The sequence below is a fragment of the Rhipicephalus microplus genome, chromosome 1 (genome assembly GCF_043290135.1).
Source record: "Rhipicephalus microplus isolate Deutch F79 chromosome 1, USDA_Rmic, whole genome shotgun sequence".
Lineage (NCBI taxonomy): Eukaryota > Metazoa > Arthropoda > Arachnida > Ixodida > Ixodidae > Rhipicephalus > Rhipicephalus microplus.
Window position 1 is genome coordinate 215,739,777 of NC_134700.1, and position 18,550 is coordinate 215,758,326.

The window sequence follows — 18,550 nt, forward strand, 5'->3', positions numbered from 1 at the left end:
CTTTAAAGCTGGCCACCCACTACGAAAACACACACGTTTCTGCGCGTGTTCCTTTATAAGGCCACGTATAGTCGGTGCCAAACAAGTCCGAAAAGGTTTCATGCACTAAGTGTTTGAAGTACGCACTAGGAACAGGATATCACTACCGCGTTAAACTCGTATAGGAAAGGCATTAGGGTTCCCTAATTTTTCAAATATTTTTCAGCAGGTAGTCCAGGAGGCCTGCAAACGGGCGGAGAGCCACGGTCTTCCAGTCCCGGTGTGGACGCGGCCAGCAACTGTGGCGGACACGTCTTAGGGGGGCGTCTGACCAGTTCTCCAGGACCAAATAAAGTTCATTTCACTTCAGGTCCAATGTATAAAACTCTGTCACTTAAAATTTTGCGTTTAGACAATAAGTTAAAAGTTTAACTTCTGTGAAATAGATAACTGAGTTCGTAGTAACAAAATACTCAGAATTTCTCAATAAGACAGTGAACCATACATTCTTCTAACGCACTCGTGAATATTTTTTTGGCTTGGCAAGAGTTGACTGAAGCACAAAGCATTAGTGGAAGCGAGCGGCAATTAGCCTATACACAATAGACAGAATGAAGTGGCGTTACTGTAGAGTGAGTGCGTCAAAAAGCAGTATACGACGTCTGCCCTTGACATCGGAATCGAGAGAGATTGACCCTATTTTAGGACGGAGCACACTGCCTCCATAAAGCCGTTTCTCTAATCTCCGCGCACGTTGACCGTTGAGACGTATACCACCTCACCGATCACGGTCAGAAGAGAATGTCTCAAAACACCGTATCGACGAGTCCTGTCTCTCCAGGTATACGGCACTAATGAAAGATATACATTATGACCCGCTTGTGGGTCGCATGACTTTCTGAAGAGCGTATATTGATCTCTAAATAGAGTGGACGTGTCTCTTCAAAGAGAGTCATAAACGTGGCAATCCAGACCTCTCAAAAAAGAGCGAAAAAGCCTTGTTTTCTTTCTTCAGATGTAGCACCTATTGTAAGCCTTTATTTGTTAGGTGCTGGTATCAAAGAGATTGCGCATGCCTCTGGCAACAGTATCCACAAGACACCCATTATAAATGAGTAATAATATTGCCAATTCATTCCATTCGAGCAAATGGCCATTTCATTTGTGCAATATCTATCTATCTATCTATCTATCTATCTATCTATCTATCTATCTATCTATCTATCTATCTATCTATCTATCTATCTATCTATCTATCTATCTATCTATCTATCTATCTATCTATCTATCTATCTATCTATCTATCTATCTATCTATCTATCTATCTATCTATCTATCTATCTATCTATCTATCTATCTATCTATCTATCTATCTATCTATCTATCTATCTATCTATCTATCTATCTATCTATCTATCTATCTATCTATCTATCTATCTATCTATCTATCTATCTATCTATCTATCTATCTATCTATCTATCTATCTAAAGTAAACGACCAGCACTCACTGGCCACATGAAGAACCCGGCCCGTGGTGGACTGTCCGTATCCGGTGGACATCATGTCCGAGCACATGTACACTCCGGCGTCCTCTCGACGCGCCTTCTCGATGATGAGGCGTGTCTGTTCGAGTCTCACTTCCCCGCTGCTCGAAGGCAGGAAGCGTCGGTTGTTCTTCATCCATGCGAACGGGAATCGGTCCGAGCGCTTCGAGAGGCCGTCGCAGTCCAGGACCAGGCGCTTTCCTTCCTCCAGCCGGTAGCAGGCCCCGGCGCCCACACGTCCCGTGCCGTCCTGGAAGTAACCTGGAAACACGTCGAAGACAGGGACCTCAAGAGCGTGCGGCTGCCACTTTGTACGTTGAAGCATCGGTATACACGGTAAATGAAGAATGCTGTGCAGACTTCGCAGGCAATTACATCCACTTGCCACGCTGCACTTCTATAACATGCATGGTGTTAGAAGAGCTGCTCAAGAGCGTAGGACGAGCAATATTAGTTATGTTACGGGCTCTTACGTATAGTAGAGGACTCCGTAAATGTCGATCATCTGGTGCTCTTTAACGTGCACTGACATCGCACAGTACACGGTCCTCTAACATTTCACCTCCATTGAAATGAGACCTCCGCGCAGGGATCGAACACGCGACCTTCTGGTTAGCAGCAAACACCGTCGCCACTGTAGCACAGAAGTGAACGAAGGGCGAGCAGACGGTGTACGTTTTGTCCATAGTTTTTGAAGTACACTTCAAAAAGTGACAACCAGCTATACTTCGTGTGTCAATCCTTCATCTTGTGTAAATAAAGACCTCTATTAGTCAAACAAAATGCTTGCAAACAGGTGTACAACAGTGAAGAAATGCAGACACGATTATGAAGTCAAACTTATGAACAAAAGGATATGTAGTTAGGCTGCAGGCTGCCATAACCTGCGAAGTGGAAGGGCTTGGCGGGTGTGCCAGGAAACAGCCGCACAAGGAATATCCTATCGATAAGTTACTGAAGAGTAACTAGCACCTCTTGAAAGTCGTACCCATGCTTTGCTCGGAGCTACGTCTCTCTATGTAAATATATTGAATTCATTGTGCATGATGCATCTGCTATATTCCGTTTCTTTTAGAAACGAATGATAAGCCCAATGTTGCCACACTTGAGCCAACGCGCAAGTTCGTATCACGTGAGGACAGTGGGCCCCAGATTATACGATACACTTTGCCAATCGTGACGTGTGGCTAATACCACCCATACAATGCCGCCAAACGAGTAAGAACTTGAATGGAAAACCACTTTTTATACGTTTTTCGAGCCGCAGTCAAATACTTAGCCTAAGATCCTTATCGATATTCGCTTGCGTCGGGGCATTTTGTATACGTTGTGCCTAGGTTACAAATGGCAAATAATAATTTGAATATTCTGAAATAAAACGGTTACATTCCACCAGCAAATTTTTAGCTATTAGAGCTACAAATTTTCTTGCTGTTGTGTTTATGCTTGACAGTTTTACGCAAAAACCTTCAAAACTATGGGGAATGTGCAGTTACAGCATATTAGCGCAAGCGGCTGACGGTCTGATGGTGTGGCGTTATATTAACGCCGACGTTAAATATGTGACAAGACCTAGCCACTTACCATGCCATTTGGACGTACACGTTAACGTTACGAACTTTTTTTCTTCCTGTATTCGAGCAACCAGTTTTTCCTCATTCTCACAGGGCAGGCATTCACGCCTGTCAGGTCAACGTCCCCGCGACAGCACGCGTACTTACGGCCCACCCGTCGTTACATGCGGCAAAGCCAGACAGGTCTCGCTTTGTGGTATGTAGTGTGACTCGGCCTGCAGGTTTTGTGATGTTAATGCCTTATATCTACACTATGCATATTTATGTTCGGTAATACAGCAAAATGAGCCTCGTTTGAGTTTCGAAAACACTTTTGCTGTGCCACGCTTACATTATGCACTGTTATATAGGAACTGGAATTGTTGGAGCTGCGACCACAGTTAATCAAGCCACTCGGTTCTCAAAGCGCTGAACATCGCCCAATGACTCCGCATGATGAGTCCCACGAAGAAATGTAGCAAGCGCACGTTTCTAACTTATTGTCTCGCTTGCATATTAACACTTGAACCTCAGTATTCATTAGAGCACTGAGAAATAATCAGCAAATTTATCATGCGCGCAATGAAAGCAGCGTTGGCGCGGTCCATGTGGCTATCTCAGAATTACCATGCCAAGTTTGGGCCATTCAGGAGGTCCGAGAAATAGTGGAACGGCTAGACATCATCGCGAGCAGGCTGCCAGTCTGCAGCTTCTCAGCGATATCCTGGATCTGGGACGGCTTTCTGCTCCCCCACAGTAAAGTATCAAGTACTTTAAATCGTTAAGCAATTATTCTAAACACGCATCGGATAAAAATGTTATCCAGTCCAGTTTAGCCTTGAAGAAACTTCCGAACAAGCCGAGTTTGTGGATGCGGCAAATCACTGCATGGAATGGGAATAGCTTAAATTTTTTTCGCTATATTTGATTGCCTACGGATCTGGTTACTATTTTAAAGGTCTGCAATTAGTAGTCGATCCTATAGCAAGCGTGCGATTGAGGGTCTAACAAACACAATCGGGGATTCTGTTTGCAAGCAGAATCTCGCACTTCCAGAGCGTTGGCCTGTTCGTTTGTATTATCTGACTGTGCAACGGCTAAGCGATAGATAAAACAATAAAAAAACAAACAAGAAACGGGAATACGAGTACACATGCCAATGCTGCAAATCGGCAAAAAAAAGAGAAAAGTGCCTTTGCAAAAAAGCGGCTGTCGATTTTATGTCCACATTCCTTGATTTCTGTGTGTCATGTGCGTACCTCACTTACGTAAATGCCAAGTTCTTCACGTTATTTTATATACACCTCTAGCGATCGAGCGAGTAAGTGAGAAAGGGGGGAGGAGGATATGAAGGTTGATAACCTGTTCCTTAGAGACTTTTGTTGTTGTTCTACGTATCGACAGTGCTAAGAAATGCCGCGACATATAATCCATCTAGTTGGCTCTGGCAACGGCCAGAACGCGTTGAGGCGACAGATGCGTCAAGAACTTTCGTCGGTAGCCATGCATTCTTCGCGCTTGTGGGCGTTCAACAAAAACGAAAAAAAAACAACAGAAGGCGTGTAAAACGTATTGAGAGCTTCCAGAAACGTTTCAAAACGCCTCGGATTAACGTCAGCAGTGCGCCTGAACAAGAGGGACTTTATATCCTGAAAAAGAGGGAGTTTATAGGAAAGCATGCAGCCGCCTGCAGTCTCGTATTAGCGTTGCTCGGAATGAATCACAGACTTGGCCGGAGTCTTTTCGTCGGCGCTCGTTGTTTATTAAGACGGTGCCCTTCTTTTTAAATTCTTCCAACCGCATTCAATTTAAAATGGGCTAGAACGGGATATTTCTCACGAAGACGTGGTTAATTACCCTATTTACTTGTATACCAACGAACACTCATCATCTCCAGTTAAATTATCTTTAGTGCCTGCCAGCGTGTGCTAATGTTGATTTAATAATATTGTTCAGGTTTGGTTTAAGGCCATGCGGGTTTTCTTGTTCTAAAATATGTTTACCTGCCATGGTTAGTTCTTGCAAAGAGTAGCACAAAATGACGACAAAAAAAATGTCGCCATTCGTTGTCAACGTGTCCCAGCTTTTCTGTTTTTTTAAGGTCGTTTTGCTGTAGTCGCATCAAAAAGCAACCATGACAAGCTACCAAAATTCGTTGATTCCTTAAATTTTGTATACGGCTCACACTTTTAAGTAGGCTTACTTTTTTATATGTGTTGATCATCTACAAGCAAATATCTAAGATCCAGATGCGTATTACGGCAGATATTTTAGCTGATTTTCTGATGAAGTAAATGTTCATTCGTAAATTCGCTCAGAAATGGCTAAATGATTGCAGCTATACGCTGTTGCACTATAAACATCGTCTGACTTCGTGCTCAATACAGTGATGCGTAGGCATAGACAGCTGCCTCAGTTTATTCTACCAGACTTATGGGCTACGAGTGCTCAAGGATGAGTGACTTGCGGGTTCATATTCAAGCAAACTGCACAGCCCATGGGGCGCAAAGAAAGAACGGAAACAGACTAGCGCAGACTTTGAACTAATTTATTTAAGAGCGATCAGGGTCCTCAGTGAATCAGCTGGGAATATGCACTCGTCTGTCTCTTTTCGTCCTTGCTTTGTGTGTCGTCTGCTGCGCTGTTTGCTAAAAGATCTACCAGACTTACTTCGTCGTTTTGTTTAGAAGTTCAATGCTTCTCAGTGCGCTAATGTCGATCTAGCTGAAGCGTAGTACGACAGCCCACAAGCCTTTTCACAGAAGAAAAAAAAAAAGCCCCCACGAAGGGCTGAGTGCGAGAATGCAAAGGCTGACGTCACAGCCTCGACAGTGCTTTCTTGGGGAGAGGGGAGATATTCACGCCAATTTGCGCAGCCCCGAATAGGCTATGGTGGCGCCTAGGGAGCCATTCGTGAAAAGGTCTATATATAGCCGGCCAAATGTAAAGAAACACGAAAAAAGTCCAAGGACTTGCAACAGCCATTCTATCTCTCATTGTGCTTTTCATCTGCTTGCTTGTTTACTGTGCGTACTTCTTAAGAGCTGTAATCAACGCAATCAACACAGCAGCTGCTATTCTGCTTCTGTTCTGTTTGACACATAAACTTGTCTGTCATCACCGCTTTTTTTCTTTTCTTTTTTTCTTTGATAAGTAAACTTGTCCGACGTTGCTCTAGTCTATTTCAGGTGGGCAGCACCAGTGGGTGCACGCCTTTTCTAAGATGGCACCTTCATCCTAATCTCTTTTCTACGAAGACGCATCTGCTCATAAATAGCAATGGACGAAATAGATTCGAGGTGTCAACAAAGGAAAGTATAGAAAGTGTCGATATACCTTTTTGCGGGTGTTTTCCAGATCCTCGAGCGAAAATTCTCTGAGGAGGGCGTGAATAGCACTGTGAAATTCATTTAAAAAAACGGTTTTCGAGTACGCAAACTTCGAAAGCAGCGGTACGACTAGCTTTCCTCACTTCCTGAGCGCAGCGAGTAATTACTATTTATCTATGATTGACTGTTCACTGAACGTTCTATTTTCTATAGAGGACATGTGCAGTACGTTACCGCAAACACACGTGGTATGTCTATATAGCGTAAATAGTACTATAACACAAACTAAAACAAACAGGGAGCAAGCAAGGGAACGAATAAATATTTAAACTTATGATAGAAATAAATATTTCATGACGAACTTATGGGGCAGATAAGCGCTTCCACGCAGCACCATCCCATTAAAATCGCAGCATGGAACAAGCAAACAAAAAAAAACACAGGAAATGGTGAGATACATGAATGCAGCGCGAAAAGAAAAAAATATGACACACATGCAACCTTCAGCACGACTTTTAGGTTAAAAGCAAGGAATGAAAGAAAGTAGGGGAAGAACAAGAACGCGTGCGCACGCGCACAGTCACGAGAACGAGCAAAAAAAAATGCACGCAACTCACACAGATGTACACGGATAAACAAAAAAACAGTGTTGCGCAACTGTATGAGCATGTACACTTAACTAAATCCTCTCCCCCACCCCCTCTTACTTTTTTTAGTGAAACATGCCCTACACGCCTGTTGTGGTTACTATCACTGGATGTAACCACGTGTTTAAGAATGCATTCCCCATTCTTATATGTTGCATTTATCACCAAAGTAATCGATTGGTTTCTAACCCGGATTCTCTGGCCCGGAGTTGATCCCACGGTCACAACGTATCGTCTGCTCACACGTATGTCCGCATGAACATTGGATAGTTTACTAACGTATAGTTATGCAGCACCCTATACTTGCACAGCTGCTGCCAAAGTCTTAATCTTGGTTTCGTGTACACAAGCTTTTCTTCAGATTGCGTCATCGTAATTGCTTTCGATGTCGTCCGTCCTTGACACCGCGTGACTTGTTTATGTGCTCACACGAATTGTTGGTTCATTCATCTTTCCTCAAGTACACACTTCTCACACGGCCAACGATTTCGATATAAATGTTGTTCACGGTCACCGCGCTTTATCCCCCTTGACCTTCACTCACACACGTAAAGGTAAAATAAAAAAAACAAATGTTTAATAGCATGCAGATGGTGTTTAGAGTGCATGGATGATCATCAGATCATTTCCCTTGTCAGTGAGGGCGTACGCGCGTGGGTTCATATGGGCGCGTGCAAGTGTCTGTATGCGATTACTCTGAGGAAATATGTTTGCAGAAAAAAAAAACAGACAAAGCAACACCGGGTGTTTAGTTTATTTGTTAACAAAGTGCAACAGAACTTTTAGTCTTGCTTCCGCGCACAACCGATTGTTTCCATATTTGTTTATTTATACAAACATTCAGTCGCGTTATAGAATGTGTGCGAATGTCTTTTATTCAAATATAGTTAGATTTTTATTGCGGTTAGTTCGAAAACGTTTTACGAGATGGCGCTAGCTGCGTTGTCTCCTGCTGTATCTAGACGTGCGCCAAGCGAAAGCGAGAACCAAGTGACACAATGCACATTGACATTAATGAGAAAGTAACGCCTCGCTTTTTTTTTTGCGATAGCCCCGCCGCGGTGGTCTAGTGGCTAAGGTACTCGGCTGCTGACCCGCAGGTCGCGGGTTCAAATCCCGGCTGCGGCGGCTGCATTTCCGATGGAGGCGGAAATGTCGTAGGCCCGTGTGCTCAGATTTGGGTGCACGTTAAAGAACCCCAGGTGGGCAAAATTTCCGGAGTCCTCCACTACTGCGTCTATCATAATCATATGTGGTTTTGGGACGTTAAACCCCACAAATCAATCAATCATCATTTTTTTTTGCGATAGCAATAATGCGGACACTCTCGGCTGGATTTTGCCGCCGGCGTCGACATCGGCGTCTATACTGTATCTGAATGCTATACATGTGTAAACGCAAGAAAGAAAGATAACCCAGAAAAAGACTCTGGCTCGCGGAATCGAGCTTGGGACCTCTGAGTCGTGAGGGCGAGGCGTGAACCACTGAGCCACAGAGGAGCACCTCCTTCAACGTTCTAACGTCAGGCTATCTATATCTACCACTTACCGCTGCTGACGGGCATCTCGGGGGAAACTATCGTGTTTTCAGCATTACCAGCAAGAGGGCGCAATGAGCGTCGCCACATTAAATTCCCTGAAAAATAAACTAGTAGTTTATTTTTCAGGGACTTTACGCCACATTAGCACGATGCGGCGGCGCGCGCTCTCATCTCCGACGCGTACTTTGCGCCGCGGAGAGGAGGAGGGCGACGCTCACTCGCCCGACCTTATCTCGCGGTGGGGAAGATCGTACGTCTTGGCTGCCCTTGGGCTTTCAAGAACAATTCTGTTGTAGTTACCGGGCGCAAAAAGATCACTGCAAATGCTGCACAGTCTCCGTTTGCGAAAAGGGCGTGCTCTTTAGACACAACGAAGCGACAACCGACACACTTACTCGCGTTAATCTGTACTTATGAGTGCGTTTCGTGCATTATTTGTGCGTGAGAATTGCAGGGCACATTTCGATCTGCTTGCCATTCTGCGCGTGACTTTGCAATTTGTTGCTATCGCGTCCATTGCTTCACCTTTGTGGCAAAGCAGTGTCTTTCTTACCGTTTTATTCAAGTTCAACCTCACGATATTTTGTCGTCAGAAGATTTCGAGCACTAATAGGCAGAGAGAGAAAGAAAGAGAAGATAAAAGAGGGATTAGGAGGTGGTTAGTCAGATGACATCCGCTATTGGTGGCATGCATTTTAACTGGGATAGACAGTATGACACACGAAAGCAATAGGAGAAAGGAAAACGCAACGAGAGCGCATGAGTGATTCGTACACGGACATAATTCACGAAGCTTTCCGTTCGCAATTCATCATTTGTCAAAGGCTGACTGGTTTTGCTAACAATGTATGACATTACCATCAGCTGTTACCGCATCTTTCGAACAAATTTAGTGCAAGAACTCGTGGTAAGAACAGATGCCAGTGTGGATGCAGTTTACCGTTAAATATACAATAATAAGAATTTTTCTGGGGTCCAACGTCCCAAAACCACGATATGGTTTTGAGGGACGCCGTACTGGAGGGCTCGGGCAATCGTGTTTGTTACAGTACACTGACATCGCACAGTACACTGGCCTATAACATTTCGCCCGCGTCGAAATGCAGGATTGAACCCCCGAATTTCGCGTTGAGCTGCCGAGAACCGCAGCCAGTACATCACCGCAGCGAATTACCTACTAGCCCACCTTTCTATCCTGTTGGAACGGTTAAAAATACACGCAGAAGTGAATTTAAGGTTAGTGTTTATGAACTGTTCGTCTGAACGATCATGTGAACTCTCAGTTCGAAACTATGCCAGTGCTTGAATGTTATTCTATGAAAGGGGAAAAAATACATCTACCGGAAAGTTCCTTTGTGAACTGGTCGCTACAGTGTGAACTAATTATCCTGGCCTAGCACATATGCAAGCGAGTCATTTTACTGTATAAATGCCTTCGTAAATTTATTCTTCGTGAACTGGTTTTTATGCTTCGCGTTTTTTTATTGTCATTTTTTTTCTTACATGCCAGCGTATCGGGACACCAGCAATCCTTAGCATAAGGATTGCTGGTGTTTCAGCAATAAGAAGTTCCGGGAATAGCATGTTCAACCTTCTTTTGTAAACACTAAAGATTTGGACAGTGCTGTACTTTAGTAACCGTATGACCTGAAGTTTGATGTACAGGACATACCTGAGACAGGTAATCACGACGTGATTCCGGACTTGTTATCAGCTGTAGCAAATGACTGTGAACCTCTTGTTATGTGTGTACATTTTGTTCCTGCGAGTATTAGCGTTCCGTCAACTTTTTTGTCGAGTGGACACCGTATTGAACTGGGATTAATAGCGTGAGTGTTCTCTTACGCACATTTGTAAATTTTTGTGTTTGTTCACAACGTTGCGACGGCAACTATTATGCAAAAGAAGAGGATGAACAATCTCTACTTAGATACACTTCATAAGTTAAGAAACATCTCCCTGCGAACGAAAAGCGTCGTGAATTGAACATCCCGATCGGAACGGCATACAATGCATGCATGTGTGCGTGCCTCGCGGTAGAACCATGACGCTGTGGTACTGTGGGCTGAAGCTGCTGCAGTAGTAGAAGCCGGTGTGGTTGCCCTGCGCTCCGAACACGGTCAGGATGGAGCTGACGCGCCCCGTGCGCGGGTCGCGCGAGCCGTGCTGGATGCGGTACCGGTTCCAGGGGTCCGGTACCAGGGGCGGCGCCCCGGAACGGTCTTTGCGCCAGCTGGCGAACCGGTGCGCGGGCAGCAGGCACTCGACGCGGAGCTCGGAGCCCTCGGGCACGGCGGTCGGGCCCCGGTACTCGACCTCGGCATCCTCTTGCGCCTCCGCTGGGATTTGGCCAATCACAACAGCGCGCGCTTCGGTCACGGACACGTGCAGTCCTCGTCCAAGTCGCGCTTTGAGCGACTCAGAAGTGTGGCAGCTTTGGCTAGTTGGTATGGCATGACTATAGTTATAGCGCGAGAACAAAACGACGACACAGAGACTAGAAGGACTTTCGTGTCCTTCTTGTCTCTGTGTCGTCGTTTTGTTCTCGCGCTATAACTATCGTTGAACGACTCGTTTCGGCACGCACGCGCGCAGTGAAGCAGCAACAACCACAAAACGGCGGCCTTTCGGGAGGATGGGAAGCCAAGGTCGAAGTTAGCTAAGAGCTGGTGGTTAAGATTTGTGAGACGTGGAGTGACTACAGGGGTTACGTAGGGTGACATTTGCTATAACTCTTATTATTTATACATTCGATTTGTCTTTGCGTAAATAAGGGAAACGTCTGAAGTCCCTTTCTATCCTCCTGGCGTCAGTAATTCACGCGTACAGTGCATAATGTGGACAAGACATTATCTTGATGTTGGAGCAGAACAAGTTATAAGTAATAAGCTTTTTGTTGCACTGGCCCAATTCATAACCCGTAATTTTGGAATTCTATAGCCTATTTTATAGGCCACTATATACCACGCAAGCAGTCTGTCTTTATTTTTTTTCGCGCATCTACTTTTCTTTCCACCTCCCTTCTCATCTTTCTTCCCCCTCCCCTTAATACAGGGTAGCAAACCGAATGCTGCGATTCTGGTTGAACTCTCTTTTATTTTATTTCTCTCTCTCTCTCTCCAGTATTATGGAAAGGAGTGCGAAGAAAAAAAAGTGGCATGGAAAAGATATCCCCCCCCCCCCTACACTTTTTCTTTCGTGCATGATTCTTCGGGCGGATAGTTTCAACCCTTTCTTTTTTTAACGTTGGTAGCTAAGTCGATGAACATGGCCGTCCAGAACAAACCAGACGCACATCCGGTTTGCTACCCTGCACTGGGGAAGGAATATTGCCAAATTTACTTTTAAAGTTACGTGCAGATTGACTGATGGCTACATATACACATGAAAATAGGGTATGCACAAACAAGAGGAGACCTACCGGCCGCAACGGCCAACAATAACTGATTGATTGATATGTGGGGCTTAACGTCCCAAAATTATCATATGATTATGAGAGACGCCGTAGTGGAGGGCTCCGGAAATTTCGACCACCTAGGGTTCTTTAACGTGCACCCAAATCTGAGCACACGGGCCTACAACATTTCCGCCTCCATCGGAAATGCAGCCGCCGCAGCCGGGATTTGAACCCGCGACCTGCAGGTCAGCAGCCGAGTACCTTAGCCACTAGACCACCGCGGCGGGGCGGCCAACAATAACTGAAGCTTGAGGATTCATTCGGAGAAGTTGATGTCAGCATTGGAGCACGGAAAGAATACTTTTGCTTGAAAATCATGAAATGATTATGACCAGCAAAAAGATTGTGTTAAACGAAAAGTTATGCATGCTTGTCAAACAGCGATAGACACTGTATGGCGAGGGATTTACTGCTGTTGTCGGCGTGTACTTGAAGAAATCAGTAAAGTGCACTAACGTACGATGCGATGACCCTATAGAGTGTGCAGACAGTATTGACGAAATGTTCAAATGCTTGCCATGATGGCTGCACGTTGCGTGTACATTGGTGACGTCGTTTAACTTGGCTTTTCCGCGGGTTGCTTTACATTTACGCAGTTATTGTCAAGGTATGAGAACATGCATGCAGCCGTTATTGAATGCCTTTGAGACGACATTCAGCGAAAAAGGCCATACACTTGATGCGAACAATAACGTAACCTTAATGAGCCCTCACGCGCGTACATTGTTAACCTAATACAGGCGATAATTGAGTACAGAAAGGATTACAATAAAGCATTATTATACGCGCCGTCGAATATCACTCGTCGAATAGCACTGGGTAAACAAGCACCCGCATTGTGCATCGTGTGTAGTTTTCATGTCGTTGTTCACCCTGTGCTATTTCACTCATTTATCTGAGTTTGAGTTTGAATTTATTCAACCACGTGACAAGTACACGAAAATACACTGTATACGTGGTTTCGGTGCGAAGGGAAAAAAGCTGCATTTCACAGCTTGACTGGCCCCTTCACCCAGAAAAAAAATCTAAACTACGAATTCACAAAAATTACAAAATTTACAGGCAGCGGAAAGCGACTATACAAAAAGAAACACGCATGTGGCCCATGACAGCAAATAATAGAATGACAACTCTAATATACGTACAAAAATATTCATAACAAAGCAATGCATGAAAGAATAAAAACTGAATAACCATTACAGAAATCACCCAACCTTCATTTACAACACAATCAGCACATACGATTTAACATTTCAGTTTTAGAAAATATACGCAGATTATCAGTTGTTAGTTTCCATTTGTTCATCACACTTGGAAGGCGGTAACGTAGTGTTTCAAATCCGTAGTTTGGATACGCACGTATAGTGAGGATTACGAAGAATGACCATTAACCTAAATGGGGCAATGTTCAGCACGTGGAAAGATTAGTCAGAAACGGAAAATATCTTAAATATTATTTACTCAAGCCAGCGGGTTTTTATAATGCTCGTCGTGTGCGATGCGCGGCCGGATAACCTTTTATTTGCCTATGTACTTGCAGCGCAAGGTAGCACAGGTGCGCGCTTTTTTGACGTCACGTTCCGAGGCTAACGTTTCCGGCGAGCGGCGTGGCGCGAGCAAACAACCGAAGCCCCAACCTGGTAAAACGCTGCAAGGCTGATCGATTAGAACGAGAGATGAGAAGGGGGACTTGAATAACTGAGAGGAGGAGAAAAATCGGCAGATCACGTCGGAACGCTGTCGCCCGCTACGCTCGACACTCTGGCATTAATTTTCTTATTTGCTTTGTTGTCTGAAGTTTTGCTTTACCAGGGACTTAGCTATGTTTTAATTTTTTTAACTAGTGGGCTCCTTCTGTATATTGCTTGAGCAGTTAATTGCCAAGTTAAACTAAATTTTTCGTTGCTGTTGGTGTTCAAGCCGCTCCCTTTTCAAACAAAACAAGAATACAAGCCCGTACACAGATACATAAAAAGTATCTGGGCAAAAACAAACAAACAAATACATACAGGATATTCTTATTTCAATATATAGTTGACTTCTAACACCTTTGACTGACTGGCACTCCCGTGCTTTGATAAATCCTTCGAAGAAAAATCAAGGTGGCTCATTTTATCCTATTTCAGGTGATTGGCTTACGAGCACGCGTACCTGTCGCTCAAGCTGACGGCAGCGAACAACACCAGCTATCTAGGAATTGCTGCAACGACATTCGCAGCATACCTTCGTGACGCCAGCGAGCGTTGTCTAAACCAGCATCTATCTTCGAAACGCACGAGAGCCGCTCAGAAGGAAACTAGCGACGCCTGTCGACCGTCGTACGTATAACACGGCTTTACGCCGTGTTCAAGGTCCGTGCCATTGTTTTCGCGTTTTCAAATAACCGGTGTTGGTGTAGCCGCCGCGGAACTGCGGCGAAGTTCTCTTAAACGTTACTTGAAACTCGGCATATACTGTACCGAACAATCTTGCACCTGCCCAAATGTGAATGCATACATACGCGAACGTGCATAAAGGGTAACTGAAGTGCCTTTTCCCCCTCCACGAATCCTCGAATTACTTTTCTGGCTACCATAAATTCTTAAGCTTTAGGACACTTCTTGTAACCTGGTTTTTCGAGTTCGATACAACATTTCGAAACGTGTATCGCAATATTCTCTTCTGCGAAATCAGCTCAGGGGCAAGGCTTTCGTTCAACTGCCTCTCGTTCCATCAGGCATCTCCACTACGAATATGGGCCACATATCCGCTTCACAATAATGAATAGGCACTTATAACTCAGGGATACGATTTAGATTGCAGTCGAATATTAAAGAAATGATGCCGACCACTTGATACCTTAGGAGGGCATCTGAGTATACAATCCGAGACGCTCTTTTAAGGCATCAACTTGTCAAGGTTATAATCTCAGATCGGTGGTCTAGAATATCCAAAGCTCACAACAGAAAGCAGAAGTACATGTGCGTTTCCAGATTTGGCATCCTCGTTTCCATTTTGCTGTTCTGGCGACACCCACTAAACGAAACAGTTACATGTTAACTTCACAAATGTAATACATGTGCGCACGTTCTTACTTCACCGCATTACACTATCGTATAGCGGCAAAACCATGTTACTGAACGTTTACAAGATCGTCGCTTATACGCCGTGACGTTGATACTTGAAGGCGGCTTTGGTCATTGTTAAGTGGGCCCGTATGGTAAAACTGCGGGACAGTGTAGTGATTGCGCATTCATTTAAGGAAAGAGCTTCATAGTTTGTATTGCATGTGGGTGCGAAAACACAAGGACCAATGAAAGAAAGTACACACACATTAGGCTACTGACAACAAAAAAGTCTTTTAAACGACCAAGCCAACTAACATACCTATTTTTGCTCATAGTCACGTGACCACTTGCAAAGAAAAAAATAACATAGCCAGCATCATGACAGGGCTGGAAACTTCCTACGACGAAATTGAACGCTTATAAAAAGCTGGCAACAAGACAGGTCTCATCACCTGCGTAAGTTGTCTAATTCCTTTTTTACGCAAAGACCGTGGCATTTCGCTATCACGAATTTCACCAAGATAGTCTATCTGTTCAGCTTCGATTACAAATCTAGTGATGTCAGACTTACTCATGCCCATGCACTATATGTATCATCGAAATTGGGTTGGCATGTGCGTTTATGACAATGTAGCCTAAAAATCCGCCAAAGGGGGGGGGGGGGCGAGAGAGAGAGGGTGATTAGCCCGCTTTGTTGCTGTATTCTCTGAGCCTACAATTGAGGCAGCCATAAATGCACGTTGACAGCTCAATTTTGATAAATATTTGACAATGGGCACGAGTAAGTGTTAAATCACACGATTGTTAATCGAAGCTGAACAGATAGACTATTTCGGTGAAAGCTGTGTTACGAAAGCGTCACGGTCGTTGAATAAAAAGGAGTGAGACGACTTGCGCATGGGCTAAGACCTGTTGGATGGATGCTTATGAATAGCCACGGCTATTCATAAGCATCCAACCTCGTTGAAGGAAGTTTCTACCCCTGCTATGTTGGCCGACTATGTTGTTAATTTTTTTTTCGTGTTTTCTGCAAGTCGTCACGCGACTGTTGTGTACAAAAATGGGATATTATAGTAGCCTTCATGACCGAAATAAACGTTTTTCGTCAATAGCGCCGGTGGGTGTGTGTGTGCGTGCGTGCGTGTGTGTGTGTGTGTGTGCGTGCGTGTGCGTGTGCGTGCGCTTTATTCTCTTCGTACTGGTCTTTTTGCGCTCACATCCCACATCCAAGATGAATGACTGACCAACAAGCCCAGATCGTTAGATCATCCGTAACTCCTAACGTGTTATATAGCCCATACTAGATCAAAGTAAACCTGCATCATAATATTTGGGCCAGCCTTCAGACGTGCTCCGAAAGGGCCGAAAAATTCATAAGCACGTGACTGTGCTGCTCAGGACAGCGCCTGAGGATCAACTGATTGCCGTCCAGCAGGATGAGGATGCCATCAGACTCAAGAGCTTCTGGTCACCCTCAAAGCAAGTTTGCCTTGCCCACCAATCTGCCAGCAATCAGAATCAAAATTACTTCTCTCTTGCCTCTCCACATACAGCTTGACCGTAAAATTTGCAGTGTCTTCACGGGGCGAACTTGCAGAAAAAAGTCGTTGGGGACACGTTTTGCCACGAAGTAAACAGGAAAAAGACCATCTCCATGACTAAGCGATCACTAAACAGGAGATGTTCCGTTTGGTAACTGCCGCAATGGCAAGATGATATGCTGCGGATTATTAACAAGCCCTTGATCATTTTCAAATATAAGACATTCTGGCGTAGCGATAAATAATCAGAGATATGACGGCGAATATTTCTCCTAGTCCTCGTCTCATTTGGATACCACAGCCCGCCTGAATGTTCGTTCTGCGCATTGCTGTTGTCTGCGGAAAGCATCATCGCAGGTATTTTCACGGCACGCGAAATATGCGAACGCATTAAGCAAGCTAGCGGAATGCGTTCGAGATTTCAACGTTGCTTTCCACACGCATGCGCATAGGATTTTTTCGAACAGTGACAAGGAATGCGGCGTGCCTAACAGCACTGTTGTACTGAAAAAGCTCGCTGCATTGTAGGTCTTGTAGTTCCCGTACTAGCTTGCATCTTTGCTTACATTCGAAAAGGCAGGTGAGTCAGACGTCGCTTGGGCAGTGTTATCACTTATGAATTCACACACCAGGGATGCTTTTATAGTCTCGTACACTGAATGTTGATGCAAAAGCGTCGGTGCATTTGATCATCAATTTCGAAAATTTAGTTATAGAATTCTAGTCAAGTTCTTGTTCACTGCGTCGTACGCTCAATTTCGGAATTCCTGCACCACTGTGACGATCTGGAATCGCATAATGAGCACAGCGGAACATGGTTAGCATGATATTTGATGATGAATTCTAGGTGTGGGCTTAGCAGAAAGGTCAGGATACAATGTTATAGCAATGCCCCCAAATAAGGGCCCCTTAAAAATGGCGTCTTCTTGGCCCACAACAGTAATTGCAATCTGACTGTGTTATGTTTCCTTTTTTAAAGCTCTGTGCTCACCACTTACTTATAAAAATGCCATGTCACGCTCGAAAAGCACTGTGGCACTCATCGTTTCTGGACTGGAGATACCGGGCACGTGGTGATAGTGCACGAAAGGCACTCAAAGTAGACCACTATTGCTTCGGGCCAAACAGAATTATTCATGTGAGCTTAGGAGAGACGCACAATTTCAGCATATTGGGGAGCCACGGAACGATAAAAGTAAAAGTCCTGACTTTCGTCCTTGTAACGGAAGCTACTACGCACGCCTTCAACCAGATTGAACATGAAGGAGCTTACAAACCGCTTGCTCATCTTGAGCTGCGAAGCAGGCTATAGCAAACATAACGCCTTGGGAATACTATACATTATGACTCTTGGTTTTGAAAAAAAAAACACCGCACTGTACCTAATGCATGATCTTAGCACTTACCATGGACACCAACAACCAGCAAGCTGACGAGGAAGAGTCCTCTCCAGATGAGATCGCGGCCCATGGCAACCGTCTAACTGCGGAATGTATCCTTCGGATCACAGCCAGCTGCGCTTTCCCTCGGAGAGGCTAAATAGCCCCTGTTTCCTGTCCTCTCAGGATAGCCACTACGCAGGACATGCACCTAGGTGGTCGCACGCACTAAAGCGACTGGTTCTTCGAGATGTGCGCAAGATGTGGACGCACGCTGTGACCACGGTGCGCCAGAGGGCAGAGCTGGAACCACTTCCTGCGCCGGGTAGTCGGTCCACGGCCTCGTGGAAGACCGCCTGGCGGAGCAACCCGCTTGTTCTAAATTTAGGGTACGAAAAAATAACGTCTGCCCGCCTGCTTTGCCGGCGCAGCCCCGGTTGCAATCCGCGGGAGGTGATTGCGTGTGTGCATCACACGGTGGCAGCCGGCAGAAGCGCCGACCAGGCAGTAGCTGCACGTAACATCGGTAGACG

At 45.0% G+C, this 18,550-nt stretch overlaps 1 protein-coding gene across 2 annotated transcripts in view; it reads right to left on the reverse strand.

Annotated features, from left to right (window-relative positions):
• Positions 1-18,303, reverse strand: part of LOC142807243 (neuroplastin-like) — a 75,494-nt gene extending 57,191 nt beyond the window's left edge. Inside the window, exons 1-3 of one of the 2 annotated variants that reach the window (XM_075891333.1) lie at positions 18,045-18,272; positions 10,624-10,932; positions 1,489-1,785 (exon numbers count right to left, since the gene is read on the reverse strand). In XM_075891333.1, coding sequence (XP_075747448.1) covers positions 1,489-1,785; positions 10,624-10,932; positions 18,045-18,108 — 670 coding nt within the window. In that variant the 5' untranslated portion in view covers positions 18,109-18,272. Of the gene's footprint in view, positions 1-1,488; positions 1,786-10,623; positions 10,933-18,044 lie in introns of both variants that reach the window. The other variant, XM_075891334.1, reaches the window with a different exon arrangement.
• Between the last annotated feature and the right edge of the window lie 247 nt (positions 18,304-18,550).